General features: G+C 47.4%; 1 protein-coding gene across 2 annotated transcripts in view; it reads left to right on the plus strand.

Annotated features, from left to right (window-relative positions):
* The window catches only part of LOC116821324 (unconventional myosin-X-like), a 290,101-nt gene that overhangs the window by 185,661 nt on the left and 78,472 nt on the right, over window positions 1–25,968 (plus strand). For both annotated transcript variants that reach the window (XM_032774422.1, XM_075070332.1), the window contains 4 exons: window positions 8,671–8,777; window positions 12,151–12,456; window positions 20,218–20,257; window positions 21,630–22,415. In XM_032774422.1, coding sequence (XP_032630313.1) covers window positions 8,671–8,777; window positions 12,151–12,456; window positions 20,218–20,257; window positions 21,630–22,415 — 1,239 coding nt within the window. The remainder of the gene's footprint in view (window positions 1–8,670; window positions 8,778–12,150; window positions 12,457–20,217; window positions 20,258–21,629; window positions 22,416–25,968) is intronic.

Raw genomic sequence — 25,968 nt, forward strand, 5'->3', positions numbered from 1 at the left:
AGGTCCTATGGACCTGTGGATTCGGTGGCAATTCGGCAGCGGGTATGCCGAAGCCACAGGACTGGCGGACCTCCTGCCAGGCAAGCTGCCGAAGGCAGCCTGCCTGCTGTGCTTGGGGTGGGAAAAAAGCTAGAGCCGCCTCTGCTCTCAGTTCCTTCTTACCACCAGTGACAGTGGCTGGAATACTGCTTGCTCTTGCAAGTGCCCTTAGCTTCTCAGACCATGAGTTTTTTGTTTACTATAAATAGTTCCTTAGTGTTAAGTGCTAAGTGTTTGAGCGTTAGTTAGTCCCAGGGATGGGGCATGCCCCACGCCCTGGGGTTTAAGCCGTGTGCCACCTGCTCAAAACTGATGCCAGTTAGTGAGGCACACACAAGTTCTGTCTGGGTGAGGCACATGTAAAGGGAAGGTGCCAGATCGGTTAAAATTTTAGACCCCATACCTGAAAGGATAGGGACTTACACCTGAAGGCATTTCTAATGGAAACTGCCCTGTGCCTGGCGTCGGAATCATCCAACTCAGCACCCAGCACGTCCATGTCAGTGCAGAGTGCATCATCGTCACCCGACCGGTCCCGGCACCAATCCACCTCGCCAGCCAGAAAGCAGCACAAGAAGATGCTTCCAGTTAGGAGCAGCTCTCCAATGCTGAGTGAAGCAGCTGATCCAAGACCTGCACAGGGCCGCTCACCACCTCCAAAGCCGTCCTCCAGTGCGGGTTTGCCACTCAGCGTATCCAGCCTTGATAGAAACTCACCACTGACTCCAGGAAGTGATCGGGGCCCTATGCACTTCTTAGTGCCATCAATGCCTGAGGCCTTCCAGGCTGTGAAGGATCTAATGGCGTTTCCTGGGCCACCTGCAGCCAGAGACTTATCTAAGGCCCTTGCGGACCCATCAGAGTGGCCTACTTCATGGGAAAGCCTGTGCTGAGAGCACTCCCGCTGTCACCAGCGCAGTTCCAGTTGCCAATCACCCCTTGGTATAAGTCGGCCACGTTTGCGGAGCCGTTCACCTGCAAGTCAAAGATTGCTGGCATGATGCTTGTCGATGTCCCGGCACTGGTCAATATCCCGGCACCGACTGATGTCCCAGCACCACTCATCATTGAGGCACCCAGTCACCATCCTGGCACTCCAGTACCGTTCGAGTTCCAGACATCACCAATCATGATCTCATTCACAGCACCATGGGTGATTGCCTTCTCCAGACATGCGGACTTAGTCGTTGGCTCCGGCACACTCTCGAGACTGTCGGCAACCAGTTCCTACTGCGCCTCCATGGTCGGACAGAGAGGAGTATTTGGGATCAGGGAGCGACAGGGGCTCCTACCATGACCAGCATTGGTGCCCTGACTAAGGGCCAGCTCTGCGGGCCTGTGGCCATGTGCCTAGTGATCCCAGCAGTGACACATCTGGAATCCGTGGGGGCTTCCCCTGGTAACCAGGGCCCAATCGTACCAGGCACTCTCATTGGGGTCTGAGGCCCAAACCAGAGCAGAGGCCCAGCAGGCACCAGTAACAGAACTGCATCAAGAAGAGGGCACTGAGATCCCAGCTGCATCAGAGCAAATGGCTCCTGAGTCTGAGGAGGAGACATCTGTGGAGCCTGTTGCCATATCCTCTTCCTCGTCCCTGGACAATGCGGTGGCAGGGACTGCCAGTGTACCCCTTGATGATTTCTGAGCCCATCAGGAGCTGCTCAAGCAAGTAGCCTCCAATTTGGGAGGCTACAATTTGAGGCGTTTAAGTAGTAGTCAGACGATCTCCTTGACATTCTAGGTACTTCTCCTTAAAAGGTGGCCCTACCTGTCCGCAGTGGGGTCCTGAAAACTGTCAAGGTGATGTGGCAGACCCCTTCTTCTCTGACCCCCTACGTCTAAGTGAGCAGAGAAGAAATACTTTGTACCCGCTCAGGGCTACGAATACAAATATACACACCCTACTCCCTGGTCATTGGACATGTCAGCAGCCAATGAATGAGAAAGGCAAGGCCAGATTAGTGCAATCCCCTAAGAACAAGGATGGAAAAAACTTGGACCTGTTCGGCATAAAAATATATTTTACCACTAGCCTACAGCTGTGCATTGGAAACCTACAGGTGCTAGTAGGGCAGTGTGACTTCAACACCTGGACCTCAATGTCCAGGTTTGCAGACTCCCCGTCTCAGGAGGCCAAGCGGGAATTTACAACTGTAGTTGAGGAGGGTAAGACGGTAGCTAGGGCGTCTCCAAGTGGTATGGGATGCTGCTGACTCGACAGCCCTGGCAATGGCGTCCGGTATCTGCATGAGACGTAGCTCCTGGCTCCAGTCCTCGGGATTGTCACAGGAGGTCCAGGCTTCCATACAGGACCTTCCCTTTGAGGGCGAGGCCCTTTTCTCACAACAGACTGAGATCAGACTGCACAGGCTCAAAGATTTTAGGGCCATATTAGGGTCTTTCTATTCCCCAGATGGCCAGGAGAGAAGCCCACTCACCACCATTACAGCCTAGATACTTGGGGTCATCGAGCCAGGGAGCTTTCAGAAGGAACAATAGAGGCTTCCAGCATCACCAGTTGGGCTCGTCCTCCTTGGCCCAACAGCAGGCAACCACCTGCTGCTCCAGTGAGCAGAGGCAGGCGTTTTGAGGATGCCCCCAAGGGCAACACACCAGATTCATCTCTGGATCCAACTCCTGCTTTATTTTTGGAAGCTAGCCAGCTTCCTACCATCATTGGCATCATATCACATTGGAATGTTGGGTGCTTAACACCATCGAGTCCAGTTACACCCTTCAGTTTTCCTGTATCCCACCCTCCTTTCCTGTCCCTCTTCAGGGACCCTTCTCATGAGCAGCTCCCTATCCAGGAGGTAGAATCTCCATTATGACTGGGGGGGTTGTGGAGGAGTTTCCTCTGCATATGAGACAGAAGGGTTTCTATTCCTGGTACTTCCTAATACCGAAAGCCAAAGGGTGCCTAACACCCATTCTTGATCTGTCTCTCCTCAACAAGTATCTCAAGAAGTTGAAATTTTGCATGGTCTCCCTAGCCTCCATCATCCCCTCTTTGGATCCAGAAGACTGGTATGCCTCCCTCGACTTGAAAGACGCCTACTTCCACATTTCCATTTTCCATGGCCTTAGGCACTTCCTTCGCTTCATAGTAAGCGAGTGCCACTTCCAGTTTATGGTGCTTCCCATCAGTCTTGCAGCACTGCCAAAGGCCTTCACAAAATTTAAAGACGTCGAGGGGTGCAAATTTACCCCATCTTGATGACTGAGTCATCAGAGGCAGCTCCTGGGAACAGGCCCACCGCAGTCTTTTGCTGGCACAAAACACTTGTCAGGACCTGGGGCTGATAATAAATGAGCAGAAATCTGCCCTGGTTTCAGTGCAGTCAATAGAGTTTATAAGAGTGGTCCTGGACTCTACCCGAGTCAGAGCTTTCCTGCCAGAGTCCCATTTTCGTACCACGTCATATCTCATTGGTTGGGTAAGGGTATATTTCCTCACCACTCCTCGAGTCTGCTTCAAACTATTGGGCCATATGGCAGCCTGTACATACATGGGCAGACATGTGAGACTTCACCTTTGACCGCTGTAGGCCTGGCTTGTGACAGTCTACAAACCCATCAGACACAAGCTAGATCATCTGGTGACGTCCCATCGCAGGTCCTGACATCCCTGATCTGGTGGACAGACCCTGGCTATATGCTGGATGGAATTCCCTTCATGACCCTGCCTCCTTCGGCAACCCTGATTTTTGATGCCTCCGATCAAGGTTGTGGAGCTCACCAAGGCAGCTTCAGTATGCAAGGCCTCAGGTCGCAAAGCGATTGTCACCAACACATAAAAATCAAAGAGCTCAAGGCCATGTGTCTAGCCTGCCAGGCTTTACTTCCATGTCTACAGGGCAAGGTGGTTTGCATTCTTATGGACAATGCCACAGCAATGGTCTACATCAACAAACAAAGTGGAGCTCGCTCATAATCCCTATGTCAGGAGGCTATGCAGTTTTGGGATCTTTGTGTACAGCACAACGTCCTCCCAGTAGCTTCACACCACCCAGGAGTCAACAACTCATTAGTAGATCTCCTCAGCAGGTCCTTCTCGTCTCACCACAAGTGGTCCCTTCGCCCGGAAGTGTCCAATATGATTTTCCAAAGGTGAGGGTGTCCCCAGATAGACCTGTTTGCTTCCAAACTGAGCAAGAAGTGTTGGGAGTTCTGCTCCATCCAAGGGTCCAAGGAGGCCTCCCTGTCTGATGCCTTTCCATTGATACCACTGGTACACAATGTTCTCCTGAAAATAGAGAGACAAATGAAAGGTCCTCATGATAGCTCTGGCATGGCTGGGCCAACAGTTCAGCATGCTGCTGGACCTGTGTGTGACAACCCTGTTGACCCTGTCTCTTCGACTGGACTTGCTCTCTCAGAATCAGGGCACTCTTCTGCACCCCAATCTGATACCCCTTCATCTAATAGCATGGCTGCTGAGTGGCTGAATGCCGACAAGTGGGCCTGTTTGGTGCAGGTTCAGCAAATTCTGTTGGGTAGTAGGAAGCCTTCCACCAGAGCTTCTTACCTAGCCAAATGGACATGTTTCACCTGCTGGATTTAAGAGAAAAGAATCTTCCCCTCCAAGTCCCCAATTCAATCTATTCTGGATTACTTGCTCCACCTTAAACAGCAAAGCCTAGCCCTGTCATCGATTAAAGTGCATCTAGCAGCTATCTCGGCTTTCCACCCTCCGATGCAGGGTAAATCAGTATTTTCTCATGAAATAACAATCTGGTTCTTGAAGGGCATGGAGAGGCTTTACCCTCAGATGCCTCAGTGGGATTTAAATCTAGCCCTCTTTCAACTCATGAGTCCTCCCTTAGAGCTGATGGCATCCTACTCCTTGCTTCTACTTTCATGGAAGGTTGCCTTTCTGGTTGCAGTTACCTTGGCCTGAAGAGATCAGAGCCCTAACTTCGGAATCTCCATACATGGTATTCTACAAGGACTAGGTCCAGCTGCGTCCTCACCCAGTGTTTCTACCAAAGGTGGGGTGTCACAGTTTCACTGCAACCAAGACATATTCTTACCTGTTTTCTTCCTGAAACCTCACAAGCCGAACGAGGAACCTAGGCTACACTGTCTGGACTTTAGGCGGGTCTTGGCCTTTTATATTGAAAGGACCAGACCCTTTCGTAGATCCACTCGGCTCTTTGTGGCTGTAGCAGATAGAATGAAGGACCTAATGGTTTCCTCCCAGAGATTTCCTCTTGGATAACAGTGTGCATTAGGTTTTGTTACGTACAAATGGGTGTGTTGCCACCAGCCATAATCACCGCTCATTCTACCAGAGCGCAGGCTTCCTCAGCGGCATTCCTTGCACATATTCCAGTTCAGGATATCTGCAGAGCCGCTACTTGGTTCTCAGTCCATACCTTTGCATCCTACTACGCTATCACTCAGCAAGCCTGGGACAATGCCAGCTTTGGCAAAGCAGTATTGCAAGCCACATGAAAGTGAACTCCAAACCCACCACCAAAGGGTACTGCTTGTGAGTCACCTACATAGAATGGACATGAGCAAGCACTTGAAGAAAAAATGGTTGCTTACCTTTCCTAACTGTTGTTCCTCAAGATGTGTTGCTCATGTCCATTCCACAACCCACCCTCCATCCCCACTGTTGGAGTAGATGGCAAGAAGGAACTGAGAGGGCACAGGGCTGGTGGCACCCCACATACTGGCACATGAGTGTGGGGCTCCAGGAAGCGCCATAGCCAGCCCTACGGATACTGCTAAGGAAAAAATCTCAGGCTATCGTTCACGTGGGCACAGACAAACCTACATGGAATGGATTTGAGTAACACTTCTCGAAGAACAACGGTTACGAAAGGCAAGCAGCTTTTTTTTCCAGTGCACCATGGTCTTAATTGGTCCAGCAATTAATGACAAGCAGCAGCTATAGCAAGACTCCAAACTCTTGTGTTTCCTTTGCTCCTCGCTCTAGCACTGCCCATCACCTCTGTCTTCACTTAGGACACAGTTCTCCCCATCTATATCCGACTCTAATCAAGTTTTTCTTGATGTCCAGAGTGACATTTGATGTGGTCCTGTTGGAAAAAAGAGGAAACTGACTTAACATTGCAGAAGGTTCCTTCTTACCATCTGGAATCCAAGGCACAGTAATACAATTTCTCCTTCACCAATGTTCTCTACAGATGAATTTACAGATTTGGCACTTAGGATGAAAAGTGTATGCTAAAAGGAGCAAAAAGTTTTGCAGATATCTCTATAATAGACCTTCTCCAGGGAGGGGCTGAATGGATTCTGTACATTGCGCAACATATACACTGTACACAGTGTGCGCACAAATATGTGAATATCCATGTGTGAACAGAGACCATTTTGTGTACACGAGTGCATAGCCCTCACATACATATGCTTCCACTTGCAAGTGTTCACTGCTATGTACAGTCAACATTCACACATATATTCTTGAATATATATTGACTAACACCATCTTGCTGTGTGTCTGACTTACTATAAGCTTCTGTCAGTTTCTAATATGAACAGAAATGATGGTATAAATAACCCGCATATTTCTGAATCTAGTCACTCTTTCCTCAGATGAAGATGGGCTTAAGCTCTTGAGAGTGGCTATGAATTAAATGACAGAGAAACAGATGATTTGCATATGGTTTTCCTGACAAGGGAGATTTCTCTACCTGTAGTTTGAATTCATTTTAATCTTTCTTATCTGCTTCCTGCAAAAAGCTATCATTTCACAGCTAGCTATTATTGGCAAACCCCATGTTGTTTGGGGATCAAAACGCCCTATCTTGGATGGATATTCCTGATAAATACCTGCGTGTTCTCTTGGTTTTTAATACTTTAGCAACACTTGTGAGGCTTGTAATGCCTATGAAGTCTCTGTGAATTGGATACTTCTGCTGCATGGTGGAGTTGCATTCCTCGCCCAACTCTCAAGGACAGCTCCCTCCCTGCCTAAACATTTGTAAGGTGTCTATCACTGTAGGTACTGTCTTTTTTTTTTTTTTTTTTTGAGATATACCTATTTCCTAGAACTGAAAGGGACCTTCAAAGGTCATTGAGTCCAGCCCCCTGTCTTCACTAGCAGGACCAAGTACTGATTTTTGCCCCAGATCCCTAAGGGCTGAACTCACAATCCTGGGTTTAGCAGGCCAATACTCAAACCACTGAGCTATCCCTCCCTATTAATTATTTTGTTCTGGTACCACCCACAACGTACTAGGTTCAGCGTAAATCTGATGGAAAGAACAGTCCCAAGAAGTTCATAATTTTAAAAGACCAACAAACTGACACAGACTGTGGAAAGGGACACAATATACAAGGAAAGTGGTCAAGGCGGTGACTTTTTTTATAGAGTGTTCTCAATTCCTTGACCATTATTAATCAGCTAATTTCTTGTGGGCGTTGTGATGGAAGCTGTTCTTCAGGAGAGATTTAAATGCAGAGAAAGCAATGAGGGAGGGGGTTGTTCCATGCAGGCGGGGCAATGTGGAAGAAAGAACAGAGTCAGTTATGGGAGAGGTGGAGAAATAGGACAGCAAGGCTAGTATCACTGATGGAGGGGAGGAGTTGGAGGCAGCGATGTGAAGAGGCATGGTAGATAAGTAGGAAGAGGTAGAGTTATGTCGAGGGTGCTGCCTAGTGATTGAAACAGGGAAATTTGTTTTGATTCTAGCTCTGCTGCTGAGTCGATATGTGATATTGGATATGTGGCTTTTAGTCTCTCTATGACCCAGTTCCTGCATCTTTAAAATGTGGATAGTGCTGCCCCGTGCCACAAGGCTGTGAGCATTAATCAGTTAAAGTTTGTAAAGTGCTTGGAGGCCCTTGGATGGTAGTTGCTAGAGAAGAACGAACTATTATTAGCTATTATAAAATGCAACCTCCAGTACAGCAGCACATCTCTGGCAAGGACACCTCTCTCTTTGGGATGCATCTCCCCCTTTGTATTCTGCAGTACAGGAGCACATTCAGCATGGAGAACCCTCTCCTCAGGATTCCTTTAGATCCTGCAGTGATCAGATTCCTTTGGAATGGCCAGGTGATGTTTGATTGGGCATGGCCAATTTCTTTATGCATTTTTCTCACCATTGGAAATTTCTGATTCTTTCATTAATCTTCACTTTTCAGAGTGCAAACTGCTGCCAGGGTCCTGGAAATGTAAATGCTCACTCTGCACCCAAAATGTGGTGTGATCTCTTTATGAAATATTTAATGTCACATATTGGTAGCCAGAGGCCAATGCAGTGAGAAAATAGATTTATGTGAAGAAAAGATATCAGCTGAAAACGGGTTAATAAGTAGCTTTCACACTCCTCCTCCTCCTTCCTTATTTTTCCTTCCCTCCCCCTTCTATCTTTCTTTAAAGCCTTGACAACAGAGTGAAAGGAGGCGGGGGATGGGCTTAGAGTTTGGCTCGTGTCCTGCGCAACTTTTTCCTTTTAATACCAGGAAAGGCACCCCAGCCAAAAGTGAGGGGTGGCTCTGGAGAGGCTGCAGCTCTTGAGCAGAGATCACAGGGCAGCAGCATAAAGAGAGCACTCTGTGCTTGTCACCAAGGGAATGAACCTCCTGACTCTCCCCTGGGGCTGATTTCTTTCCTCTCTTTGTGTTTGTTGAAACTCCTCCCCATGGTGTCAGGTTTTCCTGAAGGAAGCTCTTGAACAGAACCTGGAGAAGGATCGGGAAGAGGAGTTGAGGAAAGCAGCTATAGTCATCCAAGCCCACATCTTGGGCTACATGGCAAGGTCAGTGTTCTGGGCTGTCTTTGTGTTTTCTCCACCTGTCTGCTTGCAGTATCCCCCATCCTTTCCTCTCCTCTCCTCTCCTCTCCTCTATGGTGTTCTCATCAGCACTTCCACTCTTCTGTTCCCCCCACCCTCCAAATCCATTGGCTAGCTACAAAATCTGTGTTTCTGCTGAATTCCTTGTCTGTGCTATAGCCATTTCTTTGACCACTGCATCTTCCTCTACCCCCTGCTTCTTACACCCCCACCAACCTCTGCCCCCACCCCCTCTTGTGTTTAACCTGCTGCTGCAATGACCAGGTCTGTTCACTGACTCTGTGCCTCTTCAGACTCACCTTCAAGGGTCTTCAGAACTCTGCCCCCTCTACCTCTTGGCTCTCAGCTCCCACTCCTCCACCCTTTACCTACCAGCTTCACCTAATGCTCCCTACATCTCTCTTCTTCCCCTCTCCCAAGTCTGCCTTTATTAGCACTGTCCCCAAGGACTGGAGCAGCTTCCTTTCTCCTATTGTGCCAGGGGCCTTTCTCTCCTTCTTTAAGTCACTCTTAAGAACTTACTACTTTGGGCTAGTCTTTCACCACTGATCTCCTCTCAGCTGCCCTCTTTTGCCACTACTTCTCTTAGTCATAGTAGTGTTAAAGAAAACCTATTGCAGAAGAGCCATCCCCTCTCCTGCCTCTTGAAGCTAATGTAACAACTGACTCTTTAATGATTGTAGCACATGCTGCTTGCCAAAGTAAAGCAAAATGCTGTTTCCGTGCTTTCCCCTCTCCTCTTGTCTGGGTGCCTTTACTTGCTGTGCAATCTGTGTAAATTAGATTGTAAGTTCCTCATGGCAGGGACAGTTAATTAATAATCATAAACCTCCAGATATTTTGGGGAAGGAGGGGAGTTATCACATTGTAAAACATAGTTTCTAGGCAGCATTGCGAAGGAAAAACTGCAGTGTCTCTTCTGTGACTTTCCTGGAAAGGAAAGTACCCAGCTAGTGGACTGGGAGATTGGGATGCACACCGTTCATCTAAGTTTAGTCTTCAAATCAAGCGGTGCTGCTATGGTCAAAAGCAAGAATCCTTACACAGCAGCTGGTGGCAAATGAGGCATTGCAGAGGGAGGTAAAGGAGCAGAATACAGGGAAGATGAAGGTTGGAGAAAGTGAAGTTAGAAAATCTTTTTTGTGATGATTTCAGTGTTGCACTGCATCAACATTAGAGAGGCTCCAACAGAAAGGAATTAGTATGGGACAAGTCCAGAAAAGGTTTTAAGTGAGTAAGGCAAAACTAGAGAGTGCTGCTATGTAGCACTTAGAGCTTATCAGTCACTAAGATTATGTAAATTAAGCAAAGTAAGCCTGCCATGAAGAGTTAGATGTTCCAGGATTTTACTGTCATCTTTATCCATATCTTCAGGAACTTGTTCTGAGAATTGGGGAAAGAGGTCTAAGGAATGAAAGGTTACAGGGTTGGCTCTGTACACTCTGCTTTACTTTCCCAGAACCTCAGGGTATCTGAATCAGAAAATAAATCCCGTTTTGTTTAGCAGACCTGCTCCCTGTGGGACTCCTAGTCACAGCTGCTGACTCCACCAGCGAAAATACGTTTTTATTTTTCTTAGCCCTGCAGGACCTGTGGAGAACTGGGGCTATAAAATGGGCTGTGTCCCTATTATCCTCACAGGACCTGCATGGGTTTGGGGGAGGGAGCCACACTCCATCCCCATATGACTTCTATGATTCTTGGAGGGGGAGCCAAGCTTTAGCCCAATACCTTGCAGCATCAACAGAATAGGTAACTAAATTCCAGTTGCCAAATCAGGGCCCCTGTCCCCTTTGTGTTTTATATCTGAGTACGGGTGAAGTGCAGGATCACTGTATTTCACAGCCCTCCTGCATTGGCTGAAAAAGTTGGCTTTACCTTGAGAAGTGGCCTTAATCTCTGACAGCAGAGCTCATAGATATTATCAGGAAGAGCACCATGGAGCTGAGTAGGGCCTTGGCATGGTACTCTCAGTGGAGCTTTTGGTAGACGTGCTTTGTAAAAGCCTGTGCCTTTTGTCTATATGCTTTGTCCACCTTAGAGGAGGCTGAGTATGCAGCTGGCCCCAGCCTCTGTATGAGGAGAGGCGCTGGGGAGAAAAGTGTAGGGAAGAGACAGCCCTCAACCAGTTTATTTAAACTTGCTTCTGTCGCCCTTTCTCCTTCCTCCTCTCTCTGTAGCCTGCACCCAGCTGCTGCTGCTGCTGCTGCTGGCAGAGCCATCCCTTGGGTACAACGAATCAGGGGGACTGCTCCAGGCCCCGCGCTTTGCGTGGCCCAGCTCTTCGTGAGGAGGTGGAGGTTAGGGTTAGGCAGGAGGGTGAGCAGGGTAAGGAGGTGAACAGGGAGGCAGGCTGGGGAGAGCAAGGAGGAGCCCCCTACCAGAACCCCCTTGCCCCTAGTGTCTCCTGCCCACCGGCGGGCCCCACCAATCGGCATCTCCCCTTGCCTCTCAGTGCCTGCTGCCTGCTGCAGATCACATGTTTTGCAGCATCAGGAGGCACTGGGGGGGAGAGGAGCGAGGGTGCAGGGTGGTTTGGGGAGGAGGAGGAACTGGACAGAGGAGGGGCAGGAAGAGGGGTGGGGGCGGAGCAGGAGTGGGAAGAAGCGGGGCAGGGGTGGGGCCTTGGGGGGGGAGGGGCAGTGGGGCCTGTGCGCAACCAGGGGGAGCACCCCCCGGCAGATTAGAAACTCGGCGCCTATGTTCCGCATGCACCACTCCCACCCCTCTTCTTCTTCCCTCCTCCTGCTCCCTGGGACAGCCCTGGCTCCTGGAGCCCTGGTTTCATTGATGTTAATGTAGCACAATCTTAGATGCTTATGCTGGCCCTAGGGGATCATTCTCAGGTTGTGTTTGAAATTTCAAGGTGGTTCAGTGACTAGCGAAGTGGATGCTAAGGGTGTTTTCCTCTATAAAGATTCCAGGGGTTCTGTGCGAAGGGCATACAAGTGTGCTAGGCTGGTAGTTTCCCAGAGATGTGCACGTAAGACTTGAGGAGCATGAAACTTCCTTTCTAGTGGTGACAATTGTCCTTCATCCCCTGGGGATCTCATGCTCATTTTCCCTTTCAACAAAGGCAGACATATTAAAGCAGCTCCAAGAAGGGTCACTTTGGAGAAAGGAATAAGGTGTCAGATGCAGGAAAGAGGGCAGCAAGGAAAAGAATCTTTGCGTGGTAGAAAGAGAGGGAACGACTTGTGCCCCCTATGGGCATTGGACATCATTTGTTCAGCACTTTGGTACCCTGGGGCGCCATTCCTTAGAAACGTGAGAGACATGACTGTAATAGAGGTGGTCAGTGACTCACGGCCCTTTAACTGTTTGGTTTTGTTTGTAGGAAGAAGTACCGAAAGGCCCTAGTCAGTATAGTGACAATCCAGAAGAACTATCGAGCGCACTTCTGGAAGAAAGCCCTCCTGCGACTGAAGACCTCGGCTGTTGTCCTGCAGAAGCATTGGCGTGGCCAGCTGGCTCGCAGCTTCTATCGGCACCTACTGCAGCAGGAACAGAGACGGAAACAGGAAGTGGAGAAGAGAAGAAGGCAAGAAGAGGAAGAGCAGATCAGAAAGGAGGAAGAGGAAAGACAATGGCAAGAAGAGGAGGAGCTTAGGAGGAAACAGGAGAAGGAAGAAGAGAAGAAAAGGTACTGGATTATTTCTCACAGCTTTAGTTACATGGCTGGCCCCTAATAGTGAATCTGCCAAGGTGTATGATTAGGTGATCAGGAACAGTTAGCATGGATTCACCAAGGGCAAGTCATGCCTGACTAACCTAATTGCCTTCTATGATGAGATAACTGGGTCTGTGGATGAGGGGAAAGCAATGGATGTGTTATTCCTTGACTTTAGCAAAGCTTCTGATACGGTCTCCCACAGTATTCTTGCTGGCAAGTTAAAGAAGTATGGGCTCAAAGCAGAACCAATCCCCAACTAAATCATCCCAGCCAGGGCTTTGTCAAGCCTGACCTTAAAAACCTCTAAGGAAGGACATTCCACAACCTCCCTAGGGAACCCATTCCAGTGCTTCACCACCCTCCTAGTGAAAAAGATTTTCCTAATATCCAACCTAAACTTCCCCCACTGCAACTTGATTCCATTAATCCTTGTTCTGTCATCTGCCACCACTGAGAACAGTCTCTAGATCCATCCGCTTTGGAACCCCCTTTCAGGTAGTTGAAAGCAGCTATCAATCCCCTCATATTCTTCTCTTCTGCAGACTAAACAATCCCAGTTCCCTCAGCCTCTCCTCATCAGTCATGTGCTCCAGTCCCCTAATCATTTTTGTTGCCCTCTGCTGGACTCTTTCCAATTTTTCCACATTCTTCTTGTAGTGTGGGGCCCAAAACTGGACACAGTACTCCAGATGAGGCCTCACCAATGTTGAATAGAGGGGAATGATCACATCCCTTGATCTGGTGACAATGCTCCTACTTATACAGCCCAAAATGCTGTTAGCCTTCTTGGCAACAAGGTCACACTGTTGACTCATATCCAGCTTCTCGTCCACTGTAACCTCTAGGTCCTTTTCTGCAGTATTGGCCCCTGTACTCTTTTGTCAGGCAATGGATTTTGTAGTGCAGCATTCCGTCAGGTCCATAGGCATTAAGATTGGTGATCTCTCACCTCTCAGGTCTTGACTATGCTGCTGATGTTGTTATTCTAGTACAGAGCCCCAACATGTTTTACGAGGCACTCCATCAAATGGAGGCAGAGTTGGTTAAGGTTGGCCTCCGTGTTTTGTGGTCAAAGACAAAGTTGCAAAATCTAGGCTCAGGTCCATCCGTGACTCCAGTCTCTTTGAATAATTAAACTATTGAAGCAATTTCCAACTTCTGTTATTTGGGTTCTATACTCATCAGTTCCTCCAACTCTCACATGGAGGTTTTCAACTGGATTGACATAGAAGCGTCTGCCATGGGTCATTTACAGTCAGTATGGAATCAGCATCATCTCAGCACAACCACCAAGTTCAGGATCTATCTGAGCTGTATTCTTTCTGTAATGCTGTACAGTTGCAAAACATGGCAACTATGCTGCTCAGTCTGGGCAAAGCTGGAGACTTTCTGCACAAAATGCCAACGTAGTATATTGGGCATAAAGTGGAATAACTTCATCTGTAATATAGATGTTTACAGTCGTTCTGGTCTACAGACTACTGGGGCCATTGTCTGCAGATGGAAACTTACGCTTTTCGGACATGTCATGAGAATGCCACAAGACATTCTGGCAAACACTGTTCTCCAGGTGGCTTGTAACATCCGGGATAAAATTCCACCACCTGAGGGGTGGAGGCAGCCCAGAGGCAGACCCCCTATTACATGGGTGCATCAAGTCTGTTCTGACGTTGGACAGCCTATCAAGCCCTTGTGGCCACGCTCAGACAGACAAAATGTTAAATGATTGCTACGGCCAACTGTTCAGCTAAGCATTGAAGAAGAAGGGAATGTTGTTGGGAAGGTGGTGGCATGACCTCTCCAATAATATCTATGTTTCTCAGATCTCTTTGATCTCAGCTGGTTCTTCTGCCAGCCTGAGGGTGGAGTATGTGTATGACTGAGGCCTGGTTTACACTTGTGGTGGCGATCAATCCAAGTTATGCAACTTCAACTATGTGAATAACGTAGCTAGATTTGACATACTTAGATCTACTTACCGCGATGTCTTCACTGCGGTAAATTTACTGCTGACGCTCTCCAGTCAACTCCGCCTGCGCCTTTCACTCTGGTGGCGTACCGGAGTCGACGAGAGAGGTCGATTTATCACTTCTTCACTAAACGCGATAAATCAACCCCCACTGGATTGATCGTTCCGGAGGTAAGTGTAGACGTGCCCTAACACACTTCTCCTAATGATGGATGTTGTCCATGCTGATTATTTTAGAGTATTAGCTGCCTTCAGTCTATCACATTTGAAGGGCTGTTGATATGCCAGTGGACTGTAGCAGGGATTCTGAGTGTTGTTTTAAATGGCTCTGCTCTTTGCCCCTTGAGAAAGCCTTTGGACAACTAGCTAACTCAGCATCACCACCAGGGTGCTCTTCAGTGAGCTCCCAGATGGTTCTGACTCATTAGCCTTCCTATTTTGTTATATATCAACTGCTTAACATTTTCCATTATACATTATATATTTTGACTTTTTTTTTTAAAGAACTTTAAGTTCTTTGAGTAATGGTTCCTATGTGTATTCCATAGGTGGGTGCACATGCACGCCATGTGCCGAAGTCTGGAAGTTTTTCTTAGCAGTGTCTGTTGACCTACATGTTTGTTATGTGTCTCCTTGTGTTCCCTGTCAAAGGTATAATATGTAGTGCGGTTTGATGCCTCTCCAGTTCCCTTTTACCGCCATGTGGCCTGAGTCAGAACCCCTGTTCCTTCACTCTCTTAGGACTAGTCTAAGCTAGAAATGCTACAGTGATACAGCTGTGCTGATGCTCTCTTATCGGCTTAATAACTCCAATTCTGTGAGAGATAGAAGCTATGTCAGCTGGAGAAGTGGCACACACCAGCCTTGTGCACCTACACCTAAGTGGGTGGAGAGACAATACTTTGTGCTAACTAGGAGGACAGATTTCCTTTTCACCCACCCGCCCCCAGCCTCCCTTGTTGTCCAAGTGGGCTCTGGAATGGGCAAGGCAGCAACCACAAATATTCACTTCTCCGGACAAGATGGCTAAGTGGCTAGACTTGCTGGGAAGAATGATTCCGCTGCAGGATTGTAGTTCCACATTGCAAATTATCAGGCTCTGCTAGCAAGTACGACTTTAATAACTATAGTAGGCTAGCAGAGTTCACAGACAAGCTCCCTCCAGAACACTAAGAACAATTCCATGTGCTGGTAGGCAAAAAGAGACTGATCACCAGGGTGGCTGGCCCTCCGGGCAGCAGTGGACACAGTTGATGCATCTTCTTGAGCTCTAGCCACCGGAATAGTTATGTGAAGAGACTCGGGGCTACAATCTTTCTGCTTCCCTAGGGGTCCGAAATGCGATCAAGGACCTATTTTTTGATGAGAATAATCCTTCAACAAAAAAATGGATGAATCTTTGCACTTTTTTGAGAATTCCAGATTGACTCCACAGACCCTTGGCATATATATTCTGGCCCCTAGACTCAGGCAGCAGAAACAACCCTTCCACCCATGACTGCGCACACCCTACCCTGCCTACAATCAACAAAAGCCCCCATGCCAACAACAACAATCTTGGAGACCTTACTTTCCTGCTTCTGCCACAACCACCTGCTTGAACCTCTCCCAACCAATGGCCAAAGGACAATTATGATGCAAACCTCCCTCAGTGCCATGTGCGCAGAGGTGCATTAAGATTTATTGGGTCCCTAGGCACAAAGAACCTTTGGGCCTCCCACAATGCCCTTGCCATGGGGACCCGCCCCCTGTTCCTCCTCTCTCCATTCCCCTTTCCTTCCCCCCACCCCACCTCCCTTCCCCACTGCCTCTTCCCCCCCACAGAGCTACTCAATGCTGGCAGAAATGAGGGGAGCAATGGCATGTGATCCCACATGCATCCCCCATACCTCACCCCGTGGGGGGAGGCATTGCCCTCCCCAAACTACATCCATCCCATCTCCCGACACTACAACCTCCATCTCCCCTGAGCTGAGCTCCCTCTGCCCAGAACGGGACTCATATGCCCTGCAGCACCCCCTGATATGAAATGGTTTCCATTAGATACAGAATTTGTAGTTTGGTTCAAAGGCTTACAGCATCCTCACTATAAATATTGTTCCTGCACCCCAGCCTGCAGGAGCTAGCAGTGACCATGCCTTGCTCTCTGCTCTCACCTGCCCACAAGGCAGGTTTCTTTTGTTAAAAGGGCTATGTCCTCTCACTTTTAAGAGTGGAGGGACTGTGCCCCCTCGACCCTTCTCCCGTAGTTTCAGTGCCCTGGGCACCCAGATCCTCCACCTGCCCTGAGGGGGCAGGGACAGGGCTGGTCTCGGACACCCCAGCCCCCAAGGCAGGTGGAGGGTCCGGATGCCCCCACAGCAACCCGAGCTACTTGGATGGCTCTGGCTTACAGGCTGACTGGGGCCCTGGGTGGGGAGCAGAGGAGAAGGGTGTGTAGTCAGAGTTCCAGAACTCCTAAGGGCCCCCAAATTGGCCAGGGCTCCTGGGCATGGGCCCTGTTGGCCCGTGTGGTAATCTGCCACTGCACCCATGCCCTATGTCATCTTTGGGGTGATACTCTTCTCCCTCCCTGGACTGGCGCCCTCTGCTTTGCCTTTCCCCTCATTTGCTCCTCCCGCAAGTGCTACACAAGATTTGCCAAGACAGAGCCAATATCATCCTCATAGCCTCTTTCTGGCCCAGCTGTTCTGGTTCGCAGACATCCTCAGATTCTGGCTTCTGCACACTCCTCACACAAGATCAAGGGAGACTCAGTCATCCCAATCCAGACCTCCTTCACCTCAGAGTCTGGTATTTAGATGGGCATCAAGTATGGACTGTGCATACTCTGCCTCTGTTTGGCAAATCCTCATGCAAAGCAGGAGAGAATCCACCAGAGCCTGCTACTGTAAGTGGAGAGGTGTTGACCCGCACTACCTATTATATCCTCAGCGGGGAATACGAGGAAATGCACAACACACGTGTGTGTCAACGGACACTGCTAAGAAACACTTCTAGACTCAGGTGCTTGGTAAGCATGTGCTTCTATGTGTGGAATAAGATAGGGACCACATATCTCTAAGAACTTCCAATTGTAGGTAAGTAACCTCATCTGCATGATTTTTAATCCCCCTGTAAGTTTGATCATAGATTCCAAGGCAGAAGGGAGCACTGGATCATCTACTGTGATGTCCTATATAGCATAAGCCATAGAATGTCCCCAAAAGAATTCCTATCTTTTAGAAAAACATCCAATCTTGATTTAAAAATTGCCAGTGATGGAGAACCCACCACAGCCCTCAGTAAATTGTTCCATTCATTAACTACCCTCATAGTTAAAAATATATGTCTTATTTCCAGTCTGAATTTGTATAGCTTCAGCTTCCAGCCAGTGGATTGTGTTATACCTCTCTCTGCTAGATTGAAGAGACCATTATTAAATATGTGTTCCCCATGGAAATACTTATAGACTGTGATCAAGTCACCCCTGAAGCTTCTCTTTGTTAAGCCAAATAGATTGAGCTCGCTGAATCTGTGAGATAAGGCATGTTTTGTAATCCTTTAATCATGCTTGTGGCTCTTCTTCGAATCCTCTCCAATTTATCTACATCCTTTTTTATCATTACCTGTCAGGTTGATCATTACCTGTTAGGTCCATGCCCTCTGGGGCACCTGGCATTGGCCACTGTCGGTAGACAGGATACTGGGCTGGATGGACCTTTGGTCTGACTCAGTATGGCCATTCTTATGTTCTTATGTTCTTAACCTTCTTGAACTGTGGGCATGAGAAATGGACACAGGCTTCCAGCAGCAGTCACACCAGTGCCAAATATAGTGGTAAAATGACTTCTCTATTTCTAATCAGGATTCCCTTGTTTATGGATCCCAGGATCCCACTAGCTCTTTTGGCCACAGTGTCTCACTGGGAGCTCATGTTCAAATGATTAGTGTTCATGACTAATGCTGCGAGTTTGTCACAGTGCTCACCTCGGGGGGGCTCCCCAGAAGCGTCGACATCCCTCGGCTCATAGGGGGAGGTGTGGCCAGGGGGTTCTGCATGCTGCTTCCGCTGGCAGGCACCGTCCTGCAGCTCCCATTGGCCGTGGTTCCCAGCCAATATGGGAGCTGAGAGCTGGCACTCAGGGAGGAGGCAGTGTGCAGAGCTGCCTTGCCGTACTCCGCCTAAGAACTGAGGGATATTGCTGCTTCTGGGGAAGTGTGGAGCTGGGTAGGGAGCCTGCCAGCCCTGCCAACACTCCCCCAGCACGAGCGGGGGTCCCAGGCCCCCCCAGTACCCTTGGCACCTCCCTGGGCCATCCCCCCAAGCACTCTTGGCACCCCTGGGCTGTCTTCCCGAGCACCCATGGCACCCTTGGGCCACCCCCCTCCCCAAGATTTAGTCAAGGTATATAGTACAAGTCATGGACAGGTCATGGGCTGTGAATTTTTGTTTGCTGTCCATGACCTGTCCATGACTTTTACTAAAAATACCTGTGACTAAAACATAACTCTTTATTCATGACCCCCAAATCTTTTTCAGAGTCCCTGCTTCTCATTGTGGCGCTGACAGCAACTTATACTGCGTCTTATGCTTTATCTGTTACGACACTGAGCCATAAGCATTCAAGATCATTTTCTTTTGAGTTATCTGATTTGGAAACAGGTAATGCCATTTTTGACATAGCATGCTGCTTCCCCTTGATCCTTTCTAAATAGGTCAGAACCATTTATTTTAACATTCCAGTCATGCAAATCAACCACTAGCTTTCAGCAATACCAACTAAATTGAATTTATGCTCACGAATAAGCAATTTTATTTCTTGTTTGTTACCCAGGCTCCTAGCACTGGTATATAGACAATTAAAGAATTGCTTCTCTTTGTGTCTTTTGGTTCTCAGATTTGGACTAAGTTTTATAAATCACCATTTCCTGTCTGTTTTGCTCAGTATAAGTTGTTGTGGAAAGACTGCTGAAATCCTCCATACCCATTACATCAGCACTACGCATGCATTGCCCCGGATTCTTGCTCAGTATGCCACATGCAGCTGAACCTCTAGATGGACACATGCACAATGGCTGGGAGGGTTGCTTTCTCCCAACAAAGTACTGTTTGCCTCTGGAGACGGTGCACCGGGCTGGGAACCAGGAGATTGACACTTTGGGTTTTACTTTTTAAGCTCCCTGGTATTAATAATTCAGTGTCATTTACAGCCTTTATTATTGAGCAAGGTACCATATTCCACTGAGAGGCTGTGCAAGCTGAAAATATAACCCAGATTGCTAGCATGGAAGGGTCTAGTCCTAGCCACTTAGCAGAGTGCTTAGATTTGGCAGGTTCTTTCTGAGACACTGTGTAGCTATGTCAGGTGCTAAACAGAACACAGGCTTAACTATTGGGTTGCCATGGCTCTGTCATATATTAAAAAAAAGAGAAACTGAAATTGTGCACATAGAGCCTGATCCCGCGTTCTTGGAAATCAGTGGAAAAACCTTCCATTGACCACAATGGCTTTAGCTCAAGACCATAATGAGTCTATGTAATCCTGCCTTCTTGTCCTTTCAGCCCCACTCCATTTGATCCAATTTCCTGATTTACCTCAAAGTAAAGGATGCACGTGCCAGGATGGGCCATGCCAAGGGTGCTTGGTGGTTTTACTAAATCAGCTTTATCACGGGAGCGTTACTTCACCCTTAACCACGGAGAGATGATTCTCCGTAATTTCTGTTAAAATACTCAGATGATCTGGGTCTGTCACTTACTATTGTCTTCTTTTGAACAGAGAAAAAGAGCAGCCGAATGCTGTACTCCAGATGGCTCAGGTCAGTTTAATTGTTCATTCCTTTAACGTGTCTCCTCTTGGGACCTTCTGTAACTCAGGCCCCTCTGCTGGTTGCCTTCACTGACTATGCTTTTTCCTGAAATATGTACCTTTATTTTACTGTGATAAAACATGTTAGAAAAACTCCCTATGAAAGCATTCTTTTCCTTCTTAATCTGCAGGTGCCTGACCGCAGCAGAATGGTTGTCTAGTTAATATGGCATGTTCATGGTTTTAGCATCCTCTTGCATAGTTCCTATCTAGACATTTCAGGGTTAGACAGGTTGCATCCTGTTTTATCTCTGATGGTGAACTTATTGCACATGACCTTTTGATGAGCTGCACTGTCAGTCCATTTTGCTATATTGTTGGCTGCAACAATCAAAACAAAGGAAAAGTGGAAAGGAGTCAGAACTGCTATGAATCTCCACCTTATCATTGCCAGTTTAACCATTCAAGGTTCTAGCAACATAACTGAGCATGTTGAACAAGCTGATTGTAAAAACAACTTGTTATTTTCTGGTCTCCCTTCCTTTATCTTCTTCAGCTAATCCTGGCTCTTCAGCTCAGCGTAGATGAGAGATCCAAATGAAATAACTTTTTAATGTACATACTAAACTAGCAAAAAGCAGGATCTAAATAACAGTTTGAGTCTTAATCCAAGCAGGCACTGAGAGGGAAGGAAGAGACCACTGTGGAAGGAAGAGACCACCTAGTTGGCTGCACTGTCATATTTGTGTGGAACTATGTGGATTTACATGATACCTTTGATATTTATTGTAGACCCATCAATAATCATTTTCCAGCTCATAGGAGGGCAAGAGGGGGCCCCTGTTTATCTCCAAACTGTCATAATGTTTTCTAGTCTCCTTTGTCATCTGTGCATTTCCTGGAATTTTCCGTCACCTCTACCATACTTCAGTGTGGATAGCAAGTGAACAGGCCTGGTCCTCTAATAAAGCAGCTCCAGTGAGGCTACAGAGCAGCTGAGAAATTCAGAACTACATGCCTTGACTGGAGCTACCATAGCTCTGTATTGGAGTGGGAGGGAGAAGTGCATCCTCACCTCCCTGCAAATTACTTTGACAGAGACCTGACACTTATATTGGAATCCTCAACCTAGAAAGGAGGTGACCAGAAGAAAGAGAATGAGTAAAGATGTGGTAATTACCCCTGTGGCTTTTGGCCTACAGATGCCCAAGGGATGCAGAGTGGGAAAAGCAGAAAGGATTCATGCAGTGGCTTCTTATAGAGGGGAAGTGAGAATACACAACAGGCGTGTTCCTGTGCGGAAGAGAAATTAGAGGACCCAGGAAGGCAGCCCCTCTATAGGTTGGAGCTCTTTAATTTGATACTGGTACAATTTCTTTAAGGTGGAGGTGTTAAGGACTCAGGAGGAGGAGCTCCCACTGCAGGAAGAGGAGAGAAGGCAGATGGAGGAAATCCTAAGGCTGGAAAAGGAGATTGAAAAGCTACAGCAGCAACAGAAGGTAGATCACATGTCCATCACCTGCGAAAACACCAAGAATGAGATTAACCGACAGCGAGAAGAGGAGATCCAGAGGCTAGAGAAAGAAGCATCCAGGGTTGCTCAAGAGTTCTTGGAACTACTGGATTTTGGAAACCTAGATGAAACCGTGCAAAGCCTAGAACATTCACTCTCCAATGATGGAACCCTCAACATTGACTGCAGCCTTGTGGCGCCTCTGGCTGAGGAGGAAGTAGATGAAGGCTTTCATGCTGATGATGAGGGGCTCTCTGTCCCCAGCCTGGTTGTTTTGGATCAACACTGCACCAAAACCAGCGACAACTCCACTGAGGAAGACACATATATGAATCTACCATTTCTAAGAAGGGGTGAGGTGGAGGTAGACAGTACTACAGATCATCTTGTGGAAAGCCCCGAGGAGCACAGTGCTCCATCTTACACCACAGAAAGTATTTACAACACAGTTTCAGAAACCCTGAGGAGTAACAGTGGGGAGATCGGAGAGCCAGTTTACAGCTTCCCACCAGATGTGGAGTCTGACTATGACCACGAGGAGTTTGATGGTTTTGGAGATACTGGCAGCACCTTGGCTGAGCCCCTAAATGGTGAGGAGATCTTGAGGCGTTCCCATGGTACCAGCATGGACTCCAGTCGTGGCAGCCTAGACTCGGTAAGAATTTTTGCATTTAGCTGAAAGCCGGTTTTGCTCTATTGGCATTTTTGACCTTTGCCTTTTTAATGCATATCAGACCGATGCTTTCATTCTCTGGTTTCTCACTTTGAGTGCAGTTATTAGTAGATAATACTCTCTTAGCCCATCTCCTGTTATATAGGAGGTCAGAGTGATCAGTTCTGATTTGGAAGCCTAAATATAATTTTCAAAATGAATTTAGGCACTTAAGAGCCTGTCCATGGGATTTAGACTCCTAAGTGCCTAAATCCATTTTAAAAATGAGATTTAGGCTCCTTTGTTAGCACCACAACTCCTACATACTTGAGCCTTAGTTGTCTGTAAAATGGTGATGTTACTTCCCTACCTTCCACAGGTATTGTGAGGACAAGTACATTAAAGATGCCTTAGACAGATAAACCACGCTGTTGAGACTAGTGCCTTGTGGTTGAACTACATCTTATCTGTTAGAAAGATATCCTGTCTCTATGTAAGAACTCCAGTGAAGATTGATTTACCACTTCCTATGCTGTTCTGTTCCAGTGATTCTTTACATACACGTTTTAAACATTGCATCATATTTCCAGTTTGAATTTTTCCAAATTCAACTTCCAGCCCTTGGACCTTGTTATGGTGTTTTTATTAAAGGACCCCATTATGTCAGATAACTTCTCTTTTTGTAGGTTCTTAGATGGTGATGAAATTGCTTCTTACCTACGCTGTAATACACTAGTTTTAGTTCCTGAAGCCTTTTATTGTAAGGTGGGTTTTCCAGATCTTCAATAATTCTTGCAGCTCTTACTTGAGCCCTCACTATTCTTTCACATCCTTGTTAAAATGAAGAGAGTAGAACTGGTCACAGTTTTCTAGCAGGGGCTTTACCAGCGCTGTATGCAGAGGCAGTTTCACCTCCCTACTGCTTCTTGGTAGTTCCCTGTTTATAATCCAACCCTTTTTACAACAGCATAACACTGGAGTTTATATTCAGTTGGTTATCCATAAAGACCCCTAAGTCCTTTCCAGAATAAATTCTCTCACCCTCCAATTACAGCCTATGTTCTTTAAGAACATAAGAATGGCCCTACTGAATCAGACAATGGTCCATCTAGCCCAGTATCCTGTCTTCTGACAGTGGCCAATGCCAGGTGCCCCAGAGGGAAAGAACAGAACTGGTAATCATTGAGTGATCCATTCCTTGTCACCTGTTCCCATGTATCACCTTGCATTTGGCTGTATTGAAACACTCTTGGTCATGCTCATGTTACTATAACCCTCTGACCCAGAGGTTACAGAGGTGCTTGATGTCACTCACTGAAAGTTTTGGCCTTGGGCTCTTAAAAAAGGTTAGTACTACAGTGGGCCTCAAGCCCACTCAAGTGCTATATTTCATTTTCACAGAGTCAGAGTTTAAGTTGAGAAGGAACCTTAGATCATCTAGTGTGATGTCCTGTATAGCACAGGCCAATAATTTTCACCCAGATACCCATCTATTAAACTCAGATGCTTTAGATTAAAGCATTTCAGGCCTCAGGAGATTTAACTGTGCCACAGGGAGAGGATGGGAGAAACTAAGGTACCATCAATGCCCAAGGCTTCTGCAATGGTAGGGATAGGTGCCCAGATGATCCTAGCAGTGAACCATGTCTCATGTTGCAGAGGAAGGGGAAAAAAATCCCAAGATCCTAGCCAGTCTGAGCTGAGGGGAAATTCCTTCCCAAGCCCAGATCTGATGATCAGCATGACTCTGAGCATGTGAGCAAGAAATATCAGTCAGGCATCTAGAAAGAGAATTCCCTACAACCTCAGAGCACTGGTCTAGCTTGTCCAGGGTCTCCTCTCTAGCGATGGCCAGTCTGTGATGCTTAAGAGGAAGGCAAAACAAAACAAAACATCCCAACCCCAACCCCACCAAAACTAAAAAACACACCTCACAACAGCAAAACACATCTAGCCAACTGTACATCAGATTATTTCCTTCTTGTTTCCCCCAGGTCTTCCTGTGTCCTACCTAGCCACAGGCCTTTTTTCCACAGTCCCTTTCCTGGGCTGAGTGTTCTCTACCCCAGACTCTCCCCCTGTAGAGGTCTGCAGGTCTCTACTCCAGAGCAGATCTTGCTATATATATAGTCCCTACTCTAGTCACATTGTTCCTCTGTCATATGATTTGGGACTAGATCGCCCATCAGTCCCTCTGGGGCCCAGATCTCTCAGACTTTTCTTGTCTTAAAGTGCTTGAGCTCCAATAAAAGGCATGCTGGCAGTACCTTTTCCCTTAAAGGGGGATCACACACACTGTTATAATCAGGATATCGTTAAAAATGCTTTCTTTTGTTTTTGCCCTTCTTTAATACTAACTTGGCACCCAAGTTTCTAAACTAGCTTAGATTTCCCCTCATTATTGCCATCCCCACTTTCCTTACCCCTCAACCTTCTCCTGCTTTCAACACTACCAAATTTGGGTTCTGGCAGCACTGCATACTTGATTAGAAGTTGCACAGTACTCCATGAATTTGTCATTGATGTCCATCAGTTTTAGGATAGATGTAATGTTAGAAGTGTTGCATCTTCCCACCACACCTGAGTGGCAGCAGCAGCTGCTCAAGCTTCTAGGACCTTGGTTCCTTCTGGTGACCCTGTGCTGCATTTTTCTAGTAGTGCTCAGCAGAACCAGTCTTCTGGTGCAGCTGCTGGGCAGAAGCTTTAATCTGGACTCCCCTCGCCTTCCATGCTGCAGTTTTAGAGCAAGAGTGAAGGAACACTAGGTCAGAGCTATAGATCCTAAACTTGAAGCAGTGTGCCAAGCAGACCCCCCACCCATCCCTAGGTCTGTGGGGAGGAGGACATGAAGATCCCAGCTCAATTCCCCCTCCCAAGGCCATGGGAGCAAAGATCCCAGTAGCTATCCTCTGGCTTGATGGGGAAGGGTGGTGCTTGCCCCCACCAGCCTGAGGGCCTTCAAGAGCCCAGGAAACCAGCAAGAGCCAGGCAACAGCAGCAGATGCAGGGACCCACAAAGAGGTGAAGGTGCCGCAATAATTGATTTTTAATGCAGTGAGCAAGAGGGAGAGTGAATGAGAGGGGAAAGGGTGAGAATGAAGATCAGGGAGAGTGAATGGCAATGGCAGAGAGCGAGAAGAGGAGAGAAGTGAATAGAGAGCGCATGCAGTTTGTGGAGGGATGAAGGGGCTGCCTTCATCAGTTTTAAACTCACATTTAGTCAGAGTGAATATTATTCAAAACAGAGCAATCAGGATTTGAAAATGTGTAGCACTTCATTCTGGCTGAGGTTCCACTGGTAGCCAATTGGACCATAGACTTGAATAAACAGTGACCTGTTATTTCTCAGTAGCTGTCCAATGATTGTACTGATAGATCTGTGTACTAACAAGGTACTGCCTTTGAAATTGTCTATGAACAGACCCACAGCAAATACACCTCTTCGGACTCTCACTCTTACCACGGATGGGGATAGAACATCAGAAATTGAGGAAACCATCTTTGTTGTGGGCATATGGTTGTAGTTCTGAGGACAATTCCCAAAGAAAGCAGAAAG

Source organism: Chelonoidis abingdonii, chromosome 10 (assembly GCF_003597395.2).
Source record: "Chelonoidis abingdonii isolate Lonesome George chromosome 10, CheloAbing_2.0, whole genome shotgun sequence".
Lineage (NCBI taxonomy): Eukaryota > Metazoa > Chordata > Testudines > Testudinidae > Chelonoidis > Chelonoidis abingdonii.